General features: G+C 37.7%; 1 protein-coding gene across 33 annotated transcripts in view; it reads right to left on the reverse strand.

The window, feature by feature from the left end:
• Nucleotides 1-3,623: 3,623 nt before the first annotated feature.
• DZIP3 (DAZ interacting zinc finger protein 3) overlaps nt 3,624-12,307 on the reverse strand; it is a 133,756-nt gene continuing 125,072 nt past the window's right edge. For 32 of the 33 annotated variants that reach the window (XM_086407570.1, XM_086407446.1, XM_086407525.1 and 29 more), the window contains 4 exons: nt 11,386-11,506; nt 10,473-10,616; nt 10,292-10,387; nt 4,972-6,710 (listed from right to left, as the gene is read on the reverse strand). In XM_086407570.1, the coding sequence (XP_086263696.1) occupies nt 6,600-6,710; nt 10,292-10,387; nt 10,473-10,616; nt 11,386-11,506 (472 nt within the window). In that variant the 3' untranslated portion in view covers nt 4,972-6,599. Of the gene's footprint in view, nt 4,455-4,971; nt 6,711-10,291; nt 10,388-10,472; nt 10,617-11,385; nt 11,507-12,307 lie in introns of those variants that run through there. The other variant, XM_086407454.1, reaches the window with a different exon arrangement.

Consider the following 12,307-nt stretch of genomic DNA (forward strand, 5'->3'; position numbering starts at 1 on the left):
CCTCCATGCTGCTGCTGCTAAATCACTTTAGTCGTGTCCGACTCTGTGCGACTCCCAGAGACGGCAGCCCACCAGGCTCCCCCGTCCCTGGGATTCTCCAGGCAAGAACACTGGAGTGGGTTGCCATTTCCTTCTCCAATGCATGAAAGTGAAAAGTGAAAGTGAAGTCGTGTCCGACTCTTAGCAACCCCATGGATACCTTGTGCTATTCATCTCTTCCGTCTAGCTATTCCTCAGTTGTGCTCTTTGCATCAGGTGGCCAAAGTACTGGAGTTTCAGCTTTAGCATCAGTCCTTCCAAAGAACACCAGGACTGATCTCCTTTAGGATGGACTGGTTGGATCTCCTTGCAGTCCAAGGGACTCTCAAGAGTCTTCTCCAACACCAGTTCAAAAGCATCAATTCTTTGGCACTCAGCTTTCCTCACAGTCCAACTCTCACATCCATACATGACTACTGGAAAAACCATAGCCTTGACTAGATGGACCTTTGTTGGCAAAGTAATGTCTCTGCTTTTCAACAGGCTATCTAGGTTGGTCATAATTTTCCTTCCAAGGAGTAAGCGTCTTTTAATTTCATGGCTGCAGTCACCATCTGCAGTGATTTTGGAGCCCCCAAAAATAAACTCTGACACTGTTTCCACTGTTTCCCCATCTATTTGCCATGAAGTGATGGGACCATGATCACTATTTGCCATGAAGTGATGGGACCAAGATGCCATAATCTTTCTAAATGTTGAGCTGTAAGCCAACTTTTCACTCTCCTATGGTGACTGTGCCATGAAATTAAAAGACGCTTACTCCTTGGAAGGAAAGTTATGACCAACCTAGATAGCATATTCAAAAGCAGAGACATTATTTGCCAACAAAGGTCCATCTAGTCAAGGCTATGGTTTTTCCTGTGGTCATGTATGGATGTGAGAGTTGGACTGTGAAGAAGGCCGAGCGCTGAAGAATTGATGCTTTTGAACTGTGGTGTTGGAGAAGACTCTTGAGAGACCCTTGGACTGCAAGGAGATCCAACCAGTCCATCCTAAAGGAGATCAGCCCTGGGATTTCTTTGGAAGGAATGATGCTAAAGCTGAAACTCCAGTACTTTGGCCACCTCATGTGAAGAGTTGACTCATTGGAAAAGACTCTGATGCTGGGAGAGATTGGGGGCAGGAGAAGGGGATGACAGAGGATGAGATGGCTGGATGGCATCACTGACTCGATGGACGTGAGTCTGAGTGAACTCTGGGAGTTGGTGATGGACAGGGAGGCCTGGTTTGCTGTGATTCATAGGGTCGCAAAGAGTCAGACACGACTGAGCAACTGAACTGAACTGAACTTTCATCAAGAGGCTTTTTAGTTCCTCTTTACTTTCTGCCATAAGGGTAGTGTCATCTGCATATCCGAGGTTATTGATATTTCTCTCGGCAAACGATTTCAGTCCTTAGAATTTCCAAATCAAATTTATAATCAGCTTGTAGATTTCTATGAAAAAAGTCTGTTGGGATTTTAACTAGGATTGTCTTGAATTTATAAATCAACTTGGGGAGAATTGAGACCTTGTATCAAGTGTTTCAATCCCCGAAGATGGTAGTTTTCTTCATATATTTATGTCTGTGTACTAAAAAGGTTTCACTTTTACCTTTCCAAGCTGAATGTCTTTCACTTCTATTTTTTTTTAAATTTCACTGGCTAGACCATTTAATACAATATTAAATTGAAGCTGTGATAGCAGACATTCTTGCCTCATTCCAGAACACAGTGGGAAAGTATTTAGTCTTTCACCACGGTTTTTAAAATAAGGTCATGTTGTGCTTTAGTTGCTCAGTCATGTCTGAATCTATGCGACCCCATGGATTGTAGCCCACCAGGCTCCTCTGTCCTGGGGATTCTCCAGGCAAGAATATTGCAGTGGGTTGCCATGCCCTCCTCCAGGGGATCTTCCCAACCCAGGGATTGAACCCAGGTCTCCCACATTGCAGGCAGATTCTTTACTGTCTGAGCCACCAGGGAAGCCCTAAATAAGGTTAGGTTCTTTAAGATTATTCTTATTTCCTGAGGTAAGGCTGTATTTAATATAAACTCAAAACTAACTGCTTTTGCTGCATCCCATAGGTTTTAGATAACTGGGTTTTTTGTTGTCATTTGTTTCTAGGTATTTTTTTATTTCCTTTTTGATTTCTTCAGCGACCCACTGGTGGTTTAACAACACATGGTTCAGCCCACATATGTTTGTGATTTTTACAGTTTTTTCTTGTAGTTGACTTCTAATCTAACAGTCTTGTGATCAGAAAAGATGCTTGATATAATTTCAATTTTCCTAAATTTACCAAGGCTCACGTTGTGGCCCAGTATGCAATTAGTTCCTGGAGAGTGTTCCATGTGCACTTGAGAATGATGTATATTCTGCTGCTTTTGGATAGAATGCTCTATAAATATCAGTTAAGTCCATCTGGTCTAATGCATCTTTTAAGGTCTGTTTCCTTACTCATTTTCTGTCTGGATGATGTGTCCATTGATGAAAATGGGGTGTTACAGTCACCCACTATTATTGTGTTAGTATTGATTTCTCCTTGATGGCTTTTAGCATTCGCCTTTTATATTGACATGCTCCTATGGTAGATACACACATATTTATAGTTGTTATATCTTCTTCTTGGATTATTGATCCCATGATCATTATGTAGTGTCCTTCTTCATCCGTTAGTCTTTATTCTAAATTCTATTTTGTCTGATGTGAGTACTGCTACTCCAGCTTTCTTCTGATTTCCATTTGCATGGAGTATCTTTTACTCTCCCCTCACTTTCAGTCTGTATGTGTCCTTGGATCTGAAGTGGGTCTCTTATAGACAGCATATATATAGGTCTTGTTTTTGTATCCATTCAGCCAATCTGTGTCTTCTGGTTGAAATATTTGATCCACTTTTGTTTAAGGTAATTACCAATTATATGTTCCTATTGCCATCTTATTAATTGTTTTGGATTTCTTTTGATAGGTATTTTATCTTCCCTCCCTCTTTTGTTCTCTTCTCTTGTGATTTGAGGATTATCTGTAGTGTTGTGTTTGGATTGCTTTTTTGTTTTTCATCTATTGTATATTTTTGGTTTGCAGTTACCATAAGGTTTTAATGTAGCAGGCTATATATAAAAATACACACACACACACACACACACACACAAGACTGTTTTAAGTTGATGGTCTTTTCATTTTAAATGCATTTCCAATATCCTGCACTTGCACTCTCTTCTCATGATTGTTGCTTTTTATATCATATTTGCGTGTGGATGGTTCCCTACCTGAGAGGCTGTGTGTGTGGGTGATTCCTACCTGAGAGGCTCTGTGATAAGGGATTAAGGTATTCCAGGAGCATTTTATAAATGTAGAGTAGTTTTGCTAAATTTTGAATCTAGTAAAAAAAATTAACTATACAATAAAATTAATCATCTGTACTAGGACACTGTTGAGAGTAAAAGGGAGGACTATTAATATGTCAGGACAACAGGCATTAATTGGAACCATCCCAAGCAAACCAAGACATCTGAGGGAAAAGTCAAACTTTTCTTACCATATTGTATCACTATTACATATATTTTTATGTATTCAATACCATGTTCATAGCCCAAAATAATCAGATTTACCATTTGTTTCATTTTATTTTGAAGCATATTATTTAAAATAATTTGTGTATTTAGTCAGTCCAGAATGGGGAGACCACTATGAAGAACTGAAAGAGAGAACACCAGCTAAGGCACAGAGATTTGCATTCAAATCCCAGAATGCCACTTCACAGCTGTGACCTCAGACAAAGTATACCCTCTTAGTTGAGCCTCAGTTTCATCCTCTGCAAAATAAAAAGGATAGTATCCACTTTAAAGTTATTAGTGGATCAAACAAAGTAACATTTGGTCAAGGAAGGTATCCCATAAAAGCTGGAGAATGTTATTATACACATGGACAATGAATATAAAGGGAAACACTACAAGACATATCTGACAGCAGTTGCAGTGATGTTACATTACAGGAGGTGTACAGATTGTTTGTAAAGTAAATATTACTACTTCTCTCACTGAATTTATGTGCAGTATGGTGTTCTGGGTCTTTCAGCAGCCACAGGCATGACGGCAATCATTGTTTATCAAAGAATGAGCACTATGCTGCTGCTGCTGCTGCTAAGTCGCTTCAGTCGTGTCCGACTCTGTGCGACCCCATAGACGGCAGCCCACCAGGCTCTGCCATCCCTGGGATTCTCCAGTCAAGAACACTGGAGTGGGTTTCCATTTCCTTCTCCAAAGTATGAAAGTGTAAAGTGAAAGTGAAGTCACTTAGTTGTGTCCTACCCTTAGCGACGCCATGGACTGCAGCCTACCAGGCTCCTCCGTCCATGGGAGTTTCCAGGCAAGAGTACTGGAGTGGGGTGCCATTGCCTTCTCCGAATGACTGCTATAGTTGTCTTTATTGTTAAACCTCAAAAAGAAAAAAAAATCCCATTACCTTTAGCATCTGCAGAGTTGGACATGACATTCAAGAGCATGTTCCCATTACATTCTCACTATGTATCAGCTACCCTGTTAAGTTCTCTGGCCCCATCTTTGGAGCTAAGAACAACAGGTCAGCACCAATACAGCCTTGCAGCTTGAGTTTATGGAGGAAACATGTGACTTACTGAGTATCAGGACTCTCTCAAGAATTAGGACTGGCTTAGCCACTATTTAACTGCATGATCTAGGGCAAACTGTTCCTATAAAATGAGGCAACAGACCAGAGGATCATTAAAGACCCTAAAAACTCTGACATTTTATGATTCTAAGATATTCTTGGTATTTTACAAGTATAAATGACTGACTTCTTGGATATTTTCCTCCCCTTTCTCACAAGAAAAGATAAAGTTTGAGCATAACTAAACAGAAAGAGATGTTTGAAAGAGATTTCAAGTAGTTTTAGGATACAGTTACAGTGATAAACACAAGTAAAATAATAGGCATTCAATTAAGAAACATTTATTCTTTCCCACATGAAAATGTAAATACAATTGTAAACATACACTAAAAAATGTTTTACAAGGTAATCTGCTATATGACCATGATCTTGAGGTGTTAGACGAGATAATTATTAAAGACCCTGTAAGTTCTGAACTGTATAATTCTAAGACTTTTTTGGCACTTAACAAATCTAGATGACTGCCTTCACTTTGGGGTATTTTCTTTCACATTGTCCAGTCTATTCTCATTACAGAAGAAAACAGCATATAATTTCAGAAATAGTAATTTTAAGTAGAGATTTAAAATAACTTCAAGATACATTTATAGTGAAATATAAAGGTAAAATAGTTGCTGAGTCAGGAAACACTTATTCACAGAATGAATTTCATTTATGGAAAATAATACGAACCAAGTAACATTTCTCTTACAAGATAACTGAATTCTTTTATTAATAATTCTGTAGCTAGAGACATGTATAACACAACATTTACACAGTACTAATTTCAAAATAATATTTTTGACCTCTAAGAATGAAAGTTCTCAGTGACAAGCTTTAAATGTGCCACTTAGCTCAGTGGGTGTCAACTCTGTCATAAGAGACAACTACACACAAACAGGGCACCACCCATGCGTGAGAAAGTGAAATTAGAAACTTTCAAGGCTGAAAAAAAAAATTCCTCCAAAGCATAAATGATTATGGTCCAAAGAGCATGTTTACAAATAAAGTTATTCAAATGAGCAAGTGACTTAATTTGCATGCTAATTTTCTTACTGCTTCCTGATTTCTGATTTGGAGGGCTATTTATGGTGTTATCTACTGTGCAAGACATTGAGAACAGTAAGAATCTTCAGGCACGGTCCCAGTGGTATGCTGGTAAATCTTTAATAACAAGCTCTTGGGGGGAAGGGAAAAAAAGCCCTTATCTATAGCATTCACCAATTTCTGTGGTATAAAATAGTCCCACTATACCAGATTTCATGCTAACAATAGTTTGAATAACTGTTTCACAAAATTCCTAAAACTAAGAATCATCTTTCACAAACCAGTACAGTATATAAGCCAGCTCCAAGACATCAGTGGTTGGTCCTCACCCTCATGTAGCTTATAATCTATTCACAGGTACATATTTTAGAGAATAGGAAAGAATGGGGAAGATAGAGATAAAATATAAATAAATAACATATATTTTATAAGTAATTTTAAAAGTTAAAAGGAACACTAAAATCTGAGGAATTTTCTTACTCTTGTTTACATTTAGTTCAGGAAATTAAAGTGTAGCATATTCAAGAGAAAGTAAAGGATGAGTGGAATAAGGAAAAGAGAAGACATCCTAAGATATATGGTAACAGTAATCACGTTTAAGTTGGAAGAAAATATCTACTAAAATAAGGGCAAATCTAATTTAACTTTCAAAATTTTTTCTTCTTTAAACCCTTTCAATTCAGTTCACAGTCCTGAAGATTTGTCCTCTCCTCTTTGGCTGCAGCTTTGATTAGATTAACTAGCTTATTTTGAATAATACTGAAGAACATACCACTTCACATCACTCATACTATCAGCTCAAATAAGTGGAAAACTAAATTCTGGAGTCTGAAAATTGAACTTCCTTTGCATAGTCACCCTGCTGAATCAGATCTTGGGCAAGTGCCGGCTGGGGTGACCTGGAAATTCTTCTGGTAGCAAAACGTGGAGTCTGCAGGTTGGGCAGGTCCCCTGTTGTATCAGCCAAGGTCTAATGCACTAAGGAGCAAAAAGATTCATGTCAGTCGCTCAGATTTAGCCTAGCAGAGGCAGGTGTAACTCTATACATCAGGGCTGCTAACCCTTCTGATGGATCTTAGAGCCTTATTTGGTGGATTGCCATGAAAACTGCTGCCATCAAGGCACTTTGTCCATGGTTTGCTGAGCAATATAGTTAGTAACAGGACAACACTTTTCAGCCAGTTTATTCTAATAAGTTCCTTTCTCCAACCCCAATCTTCAGGTAGATTAGCACTTCTTCCTAACAAGGACGTTAGGAAACCTATATTTTTTTTTCTATTTATTATCTATTATTCTAATTGATAATCTAGAAAAAGTCATATCTAAATATACAAATGTCACAAATATGTTGTATCAAGTACTTATGGTGTTTGAAGTTAAAATCTTTAGATAATGGGTATACTTTTAAGATCACCTTTCTTTGGTGATAATGGTAGTACTCTTTGGCTATGAACTATCTATTAAGTTATTTGCTTGAATACTGACTCTCCAAAAACAAATCATTTTACCTGAATGAATAGTGGAGAGCCTAGCCAGATGAGAGAGTATTAAGAGTATGAAGAATAGGCAGTAGACATGAGGCCCATTACCTCTATCCCTAGACAGTAACCCAAATGAATTACTTGCTTTCTATTCAATGAGCGATGGCAAAGAATAAAATAAGTTTATGAAACATTTATTTTCTAAATAGATCTTTAGGAAAATCAGACTGGACATGGAACAACAGACTGGTTCCAAATAGGAAAAGGAGTACGTCAAGGGTGTATATTGTCACCCTGCTTATTTAACTTGTATGCAGAGTACATCATGAGAAATGCTGAGCTGGATGAAGCACAAACTGGAATCAAGATTTCTGGGAGAAATATCAATAACCTCAGATATGCAGATGACACCACTCTTCTGGCAGAAAACAAAGAAGAACTAAAGAGCCTCTTGATGAAAGTGAAAGAAGAGATTGAAAAAGTTGGCTTAAAGCTCAATATTCAGAAAACTAAGATCATGGCATCTGGCCCCATCACTTCATGGGAAATAGATGGGGAAACAGTGGAAAGAGTGAGAGACTATTTTTTTGGCTCCAAAATCACTGCAGATGGTGACTGTGGCCATGAAATTAAAAGATGCTTACTCCTTGGAAGGAAAGTTATGACCAACCTAGACAGCATATTAAGAAGCAGAGACATTACTTTGCCAACAAAGGTCCGTCTAGTCAAGGCTATGGTTCTTCCAGTGGTCATATATGGATGTGAGAGTTGGAGTGTAAAGAAAGCTGAGTGCCAGAGAATTGATGCTTCTGAACTGTGGTGTTAGAGAAGACTCTTGAGAGTCCCTTGGACTGCAAGGAGATCCAACCAGTCCATCCTAAAGGAGATCAGTCCTGGGTGTTCATTGGAAGGATTGATGTTGAAGCTGAAACTCCAATACTTTGGCCACCTGATGTGAAGAACTGACTCACTGGAAAAGACCCTGATGCTGGGAAAGATTGAAGGCAGGAGGAGAAGGGGACAACAGAGGATGAGATGGCTGGATGGCATCACCGACTCAATGGACATGAGTTTGGGTAAACTCAGGGAATTGGTGATGGACAGGGAGGCCTGGTGTGCTGCAGTCCATGGGGTCACCAAAAGTTGGATACAACTGAGCGACTGAACTGAACTATCTATCTGGAGATCATTTAGGATTAGTCATTCTATGCATATCTCTTAACAAGGCAGATGAAAAAATATAATTCTGTACCAGGTATCAGATTATCTTTGAAACGATGTTTTACAGATATGGCTTGATTGTTCATTTCCCTGAGAAGCCTTTCTTGTATAAGATTATCTTTTCTTGTGTCATGTTACACTTCCACAACAGAAGACTTGGATCATAAATAGTATATCAATAGCACTTGCACAGCAACAATGTCAGAAGTTAATCTATGTTGCCAACAAGTCAATTTATGTTGCTAATCTATAAATGCCAAGAATTAACAAAAGATATGCCAGCCTCACATTTTTCTAAAATCAAAGGAAAACTATAAACAAGATGAAAAGACAACACTCAGAATGGGAGAAAATATTTGCAAATGAAGCAACTGACAAGGGATTAATCTGCACAATGTACAGACAACTCATGTAGCTCAATATAAAAATGAAACAGCCTAATCAAAAAATGGGTGGAAGATTTAAATCGACATTTCTCCAAAGAAGATATACAGATGGCCAAGAGGCACATGAAAAGATGCTCAACATCACTAAGTATCAGAGAAATGCAAATCAAAACTACAATGGTGAAAAAAAAAACTACAATGGTGTATCTATCACCTCACACCAGTCAGAATGGTCATCATCAAAAAAACTACAAACAATAAATGCTGGAGAGCGTGTGGAGAAAAGGGAACCCTCTTGCACTATTGGTGGGAATAAAAATTGATACAGCCACTATGGAGAATAGTATGGTGATTTCTTAAAAATACTAGGAAAAAAACTACTATATAACCCAGCAGTTCCATTCCTGGCATATACCTGGAGAAAACCATAATTTCAAAAGATACATGCATCCGAATGCTTATTGCAGCACTATTTACAACAGCCAGGACATGGAAGCAACCTTGATGTCCATCAACAGAGGAATGGATAAAGAAGATGTGTTACATACATACTATGGAATATTTCTCAGCCATAGAAAGGAATGAAACTGTGCTATTTGCAGACACATGGATGGACCCAGAGACTGTCATTCAAGTCAAGTAAGTCAGAAAGAGAAAAACAAATATCATATATTAATGCATATATGTGGAATCTAGAAAAATGGTACATATGAATCTATTTGCAAAGCAGAAACAGAGACACAGACGTAGAGAACAAACGTATGGACACCAAGGGGGGAAGGGAGGGTGGGCTGAATTGGGAGAGTGGGATTGAAATATATACATTACTATGTATGAAATAGATAACTAATGAGAACCTACTGTATAGCACAGGGAACTCTACTCAGTGCTCTGTGGTGACCTAAATGGGAAGGAAATCCAAAAAAGAGGGGATATATGTATAGCTGATTCAAAGATGTACAACAGAAATTAACACAACATTGTAAAGCAACTATACTTCAATATAAATTAAAAACAAAAAACTCAAGGCTTAGCATCTTCAAAAGCAAGTACAGAAACCTGGACAGACTGTTAAGGTAATTCTTCTGTGTTGTAACAGCAGTTGGCCATCATTAGGTGTGAACAAAGAACACTATTCATAACAAGTCAAGGTGAAGTGTCACTTTGCTAAATGGTCAACTGTCATATCAATCAACATTCCTTCCAGTTCTGTTCATCTGTTCAAAGGAAATGCCACTCTGCCCATTAAATTTCATCACTGTCCCCTTCTCCTGCTAGGTATATCAAGACCTGAGAAAACACAATGCAATCCATGGCTAGGTATGGGCAAACATATAAACGCTATCCACTATGTGAATAACCAGTGAAATTCATGACACAGTGGATGATCATACGTGTATATGATTTCAAGAAATGTAGCATGAATTTCACTTAATTGATTAATGGTAAAATATTAAACAGATAAGTTTACCTGAGAATGGAATTTATGCGCACAAGGCAAAACTGAGAGGTTATCTGGAGAGAGATTCTCATGACAGATCACACAAGGCTCTTCTTCCTCATTATCCTAGGGAAAACATACATATGGTTAAATTCAGCTCATTCTCTCTCCTAAATTTAAATGTATTTAGAATCAACAGTCTCAGTCTTACCAAATGATTGGCTCCTTCCTGTGTGACAGAGCCTCGTGAACCAAGGGGCCTCCGGGCTGGTTTTGAGGGCTGGGCAGCATTAGCCTGTGGTGGAGTATGGCTAGGTGAAACACGATTACCATTTGGCACTGATTTTCCTTGACTCTGAAAATAAGAATATCATACTTATTTTTTTAGAATTGCATAAGACAGGAAGAACTGACAGACTACCATAGAATAGGCTACAGTGGAATTTAGCAAAAGGGGAAATCAACCCTGAATATTCATTGGAAAGACTGATGCTGAAGCCGAGGATCTAATACTTTGGCTGCCTGATGCAGAGAGCTGACTCACTAGAAAAAATCCTGATGCTGGGAAAGACTGAGGGCAGGAGAAGGGGGTACACAGAGGATGAGATGGTTGGATGGCATCACTGACTCAATGGACAAGAGTTTGAGCAAACTCTGGGAGATAGTGAAAGACAGGGAAGCCTGGTGTGCTGCAGTCCTTGGGGTCACAAAGAGTCGGACACAATTGAGCGACTGAACAACAACAGAAAGGTTAATAATCAGGTTCATGAGAAATCTTGAAGCAATTATGGCAATATAAGAACCAGGTAAAAACAAAAGTAACTCTAGGTGCTTTTGTAATTAAAATAAGTCTTTGCAGAAAATTAGGAAAAAAAAAAGTTTCCTTTATGAAATATCCAAAATAACCTAAATTTCAAAAGCCTCAGTTTTATTCTAGAATGATCAGGTGGTGTTTCCAACGCCATTGTCAAGTTTAATTGTTTAATGTTAATATATGATTTAATATGATTATAATTGATTTCCTGATCATGTTATGGAAATAATTAGTATAGCTAAATAAAGATAAGGGTCAGGAGATAGTTTTAGTTTTCTGTTGTTTAGTTGCTTTTTTTTTTTTTTTTTACCTGAGATCTCTTGGGGTCAATAAATTGGGAAATCTTGAGAACAATTTCATCAAATGTCAGTCCAGATAAGGACTTCCCATGAGTATCCTTCAATTTCCGTAAGAAATCTGTAAGCTCCTTTCTGGAAAAGATCAAGGAAAGAGTAGTGGTCATTCTCCTACTGCCCTGAAGATGTGCCCTCCAAAGGAGATATAAAATCCTATCATAGGATAATATCCACCGTACAGACGTGACCCTTTGGATCTCTGATCTAAAAACGTGATCATGGGTCCATCTGCACTTATCTTAAACCAGAATGAAAATTCCTGCTAATTTGCTCATTAAGGATACTTAATGTGTTCATGATTGGTGAAGTTTAGTATTTATTTTCTTCCCCTAATGATATTTTAACTGTTTATAAAAGCTCACTTGTGAAAATGAAATTTGCTATCTAAATACTTATTTATGTACTGAGCCTCTTTATATTGTACTTCTCAATGTTCTCTTACTTGAGAGAGACTAAAATATTTCTTTTCAATTATGTTACTATCAGTCTCTATCATTGTGCTATGAATTCTACTTTCATAAAATACATAAACAGAAAATAAAGATTTAACAGAAGGAGAGCAAAGACTAAAAGACACATTATGTGATAAAGAAACCTAGGAGTATTTTAATCGACATGTTATTTTTCAGTTCCCATGGCCCACTGACCCAAAGTCTGCATACACATTTTGGTAGGACAGGGTAGGATGATAAAATATTTTTTCTCAAATGAAATGTCATGTCACCAGCCTTATAAAACTATCTTTGATTTACTATTTATTTTCTATAAACATTTTTTACCAACTATATTTACCAACTATAGTTTTACCAACTATATTAAATTTCTATTTTCATTTTCTATTCATCATTATGTTTACAAAACCATAATATAACCACG

The sequence above is a fragment of the Bos grunniens genome, chromosome 1 (genome assembly GCF_055505025.1).
Source record: "Bos grunniens cultivar Pamir isolate PY7600 chromosome 1, Bosgru_T2T1.0, whole genome shotgun sequence".
Lineage (NCBI taxonomy): Eukaryota > Metazoa > Chordata > Mammalia > Artiodactyla > Bovidae > Bos > Bos grunniens.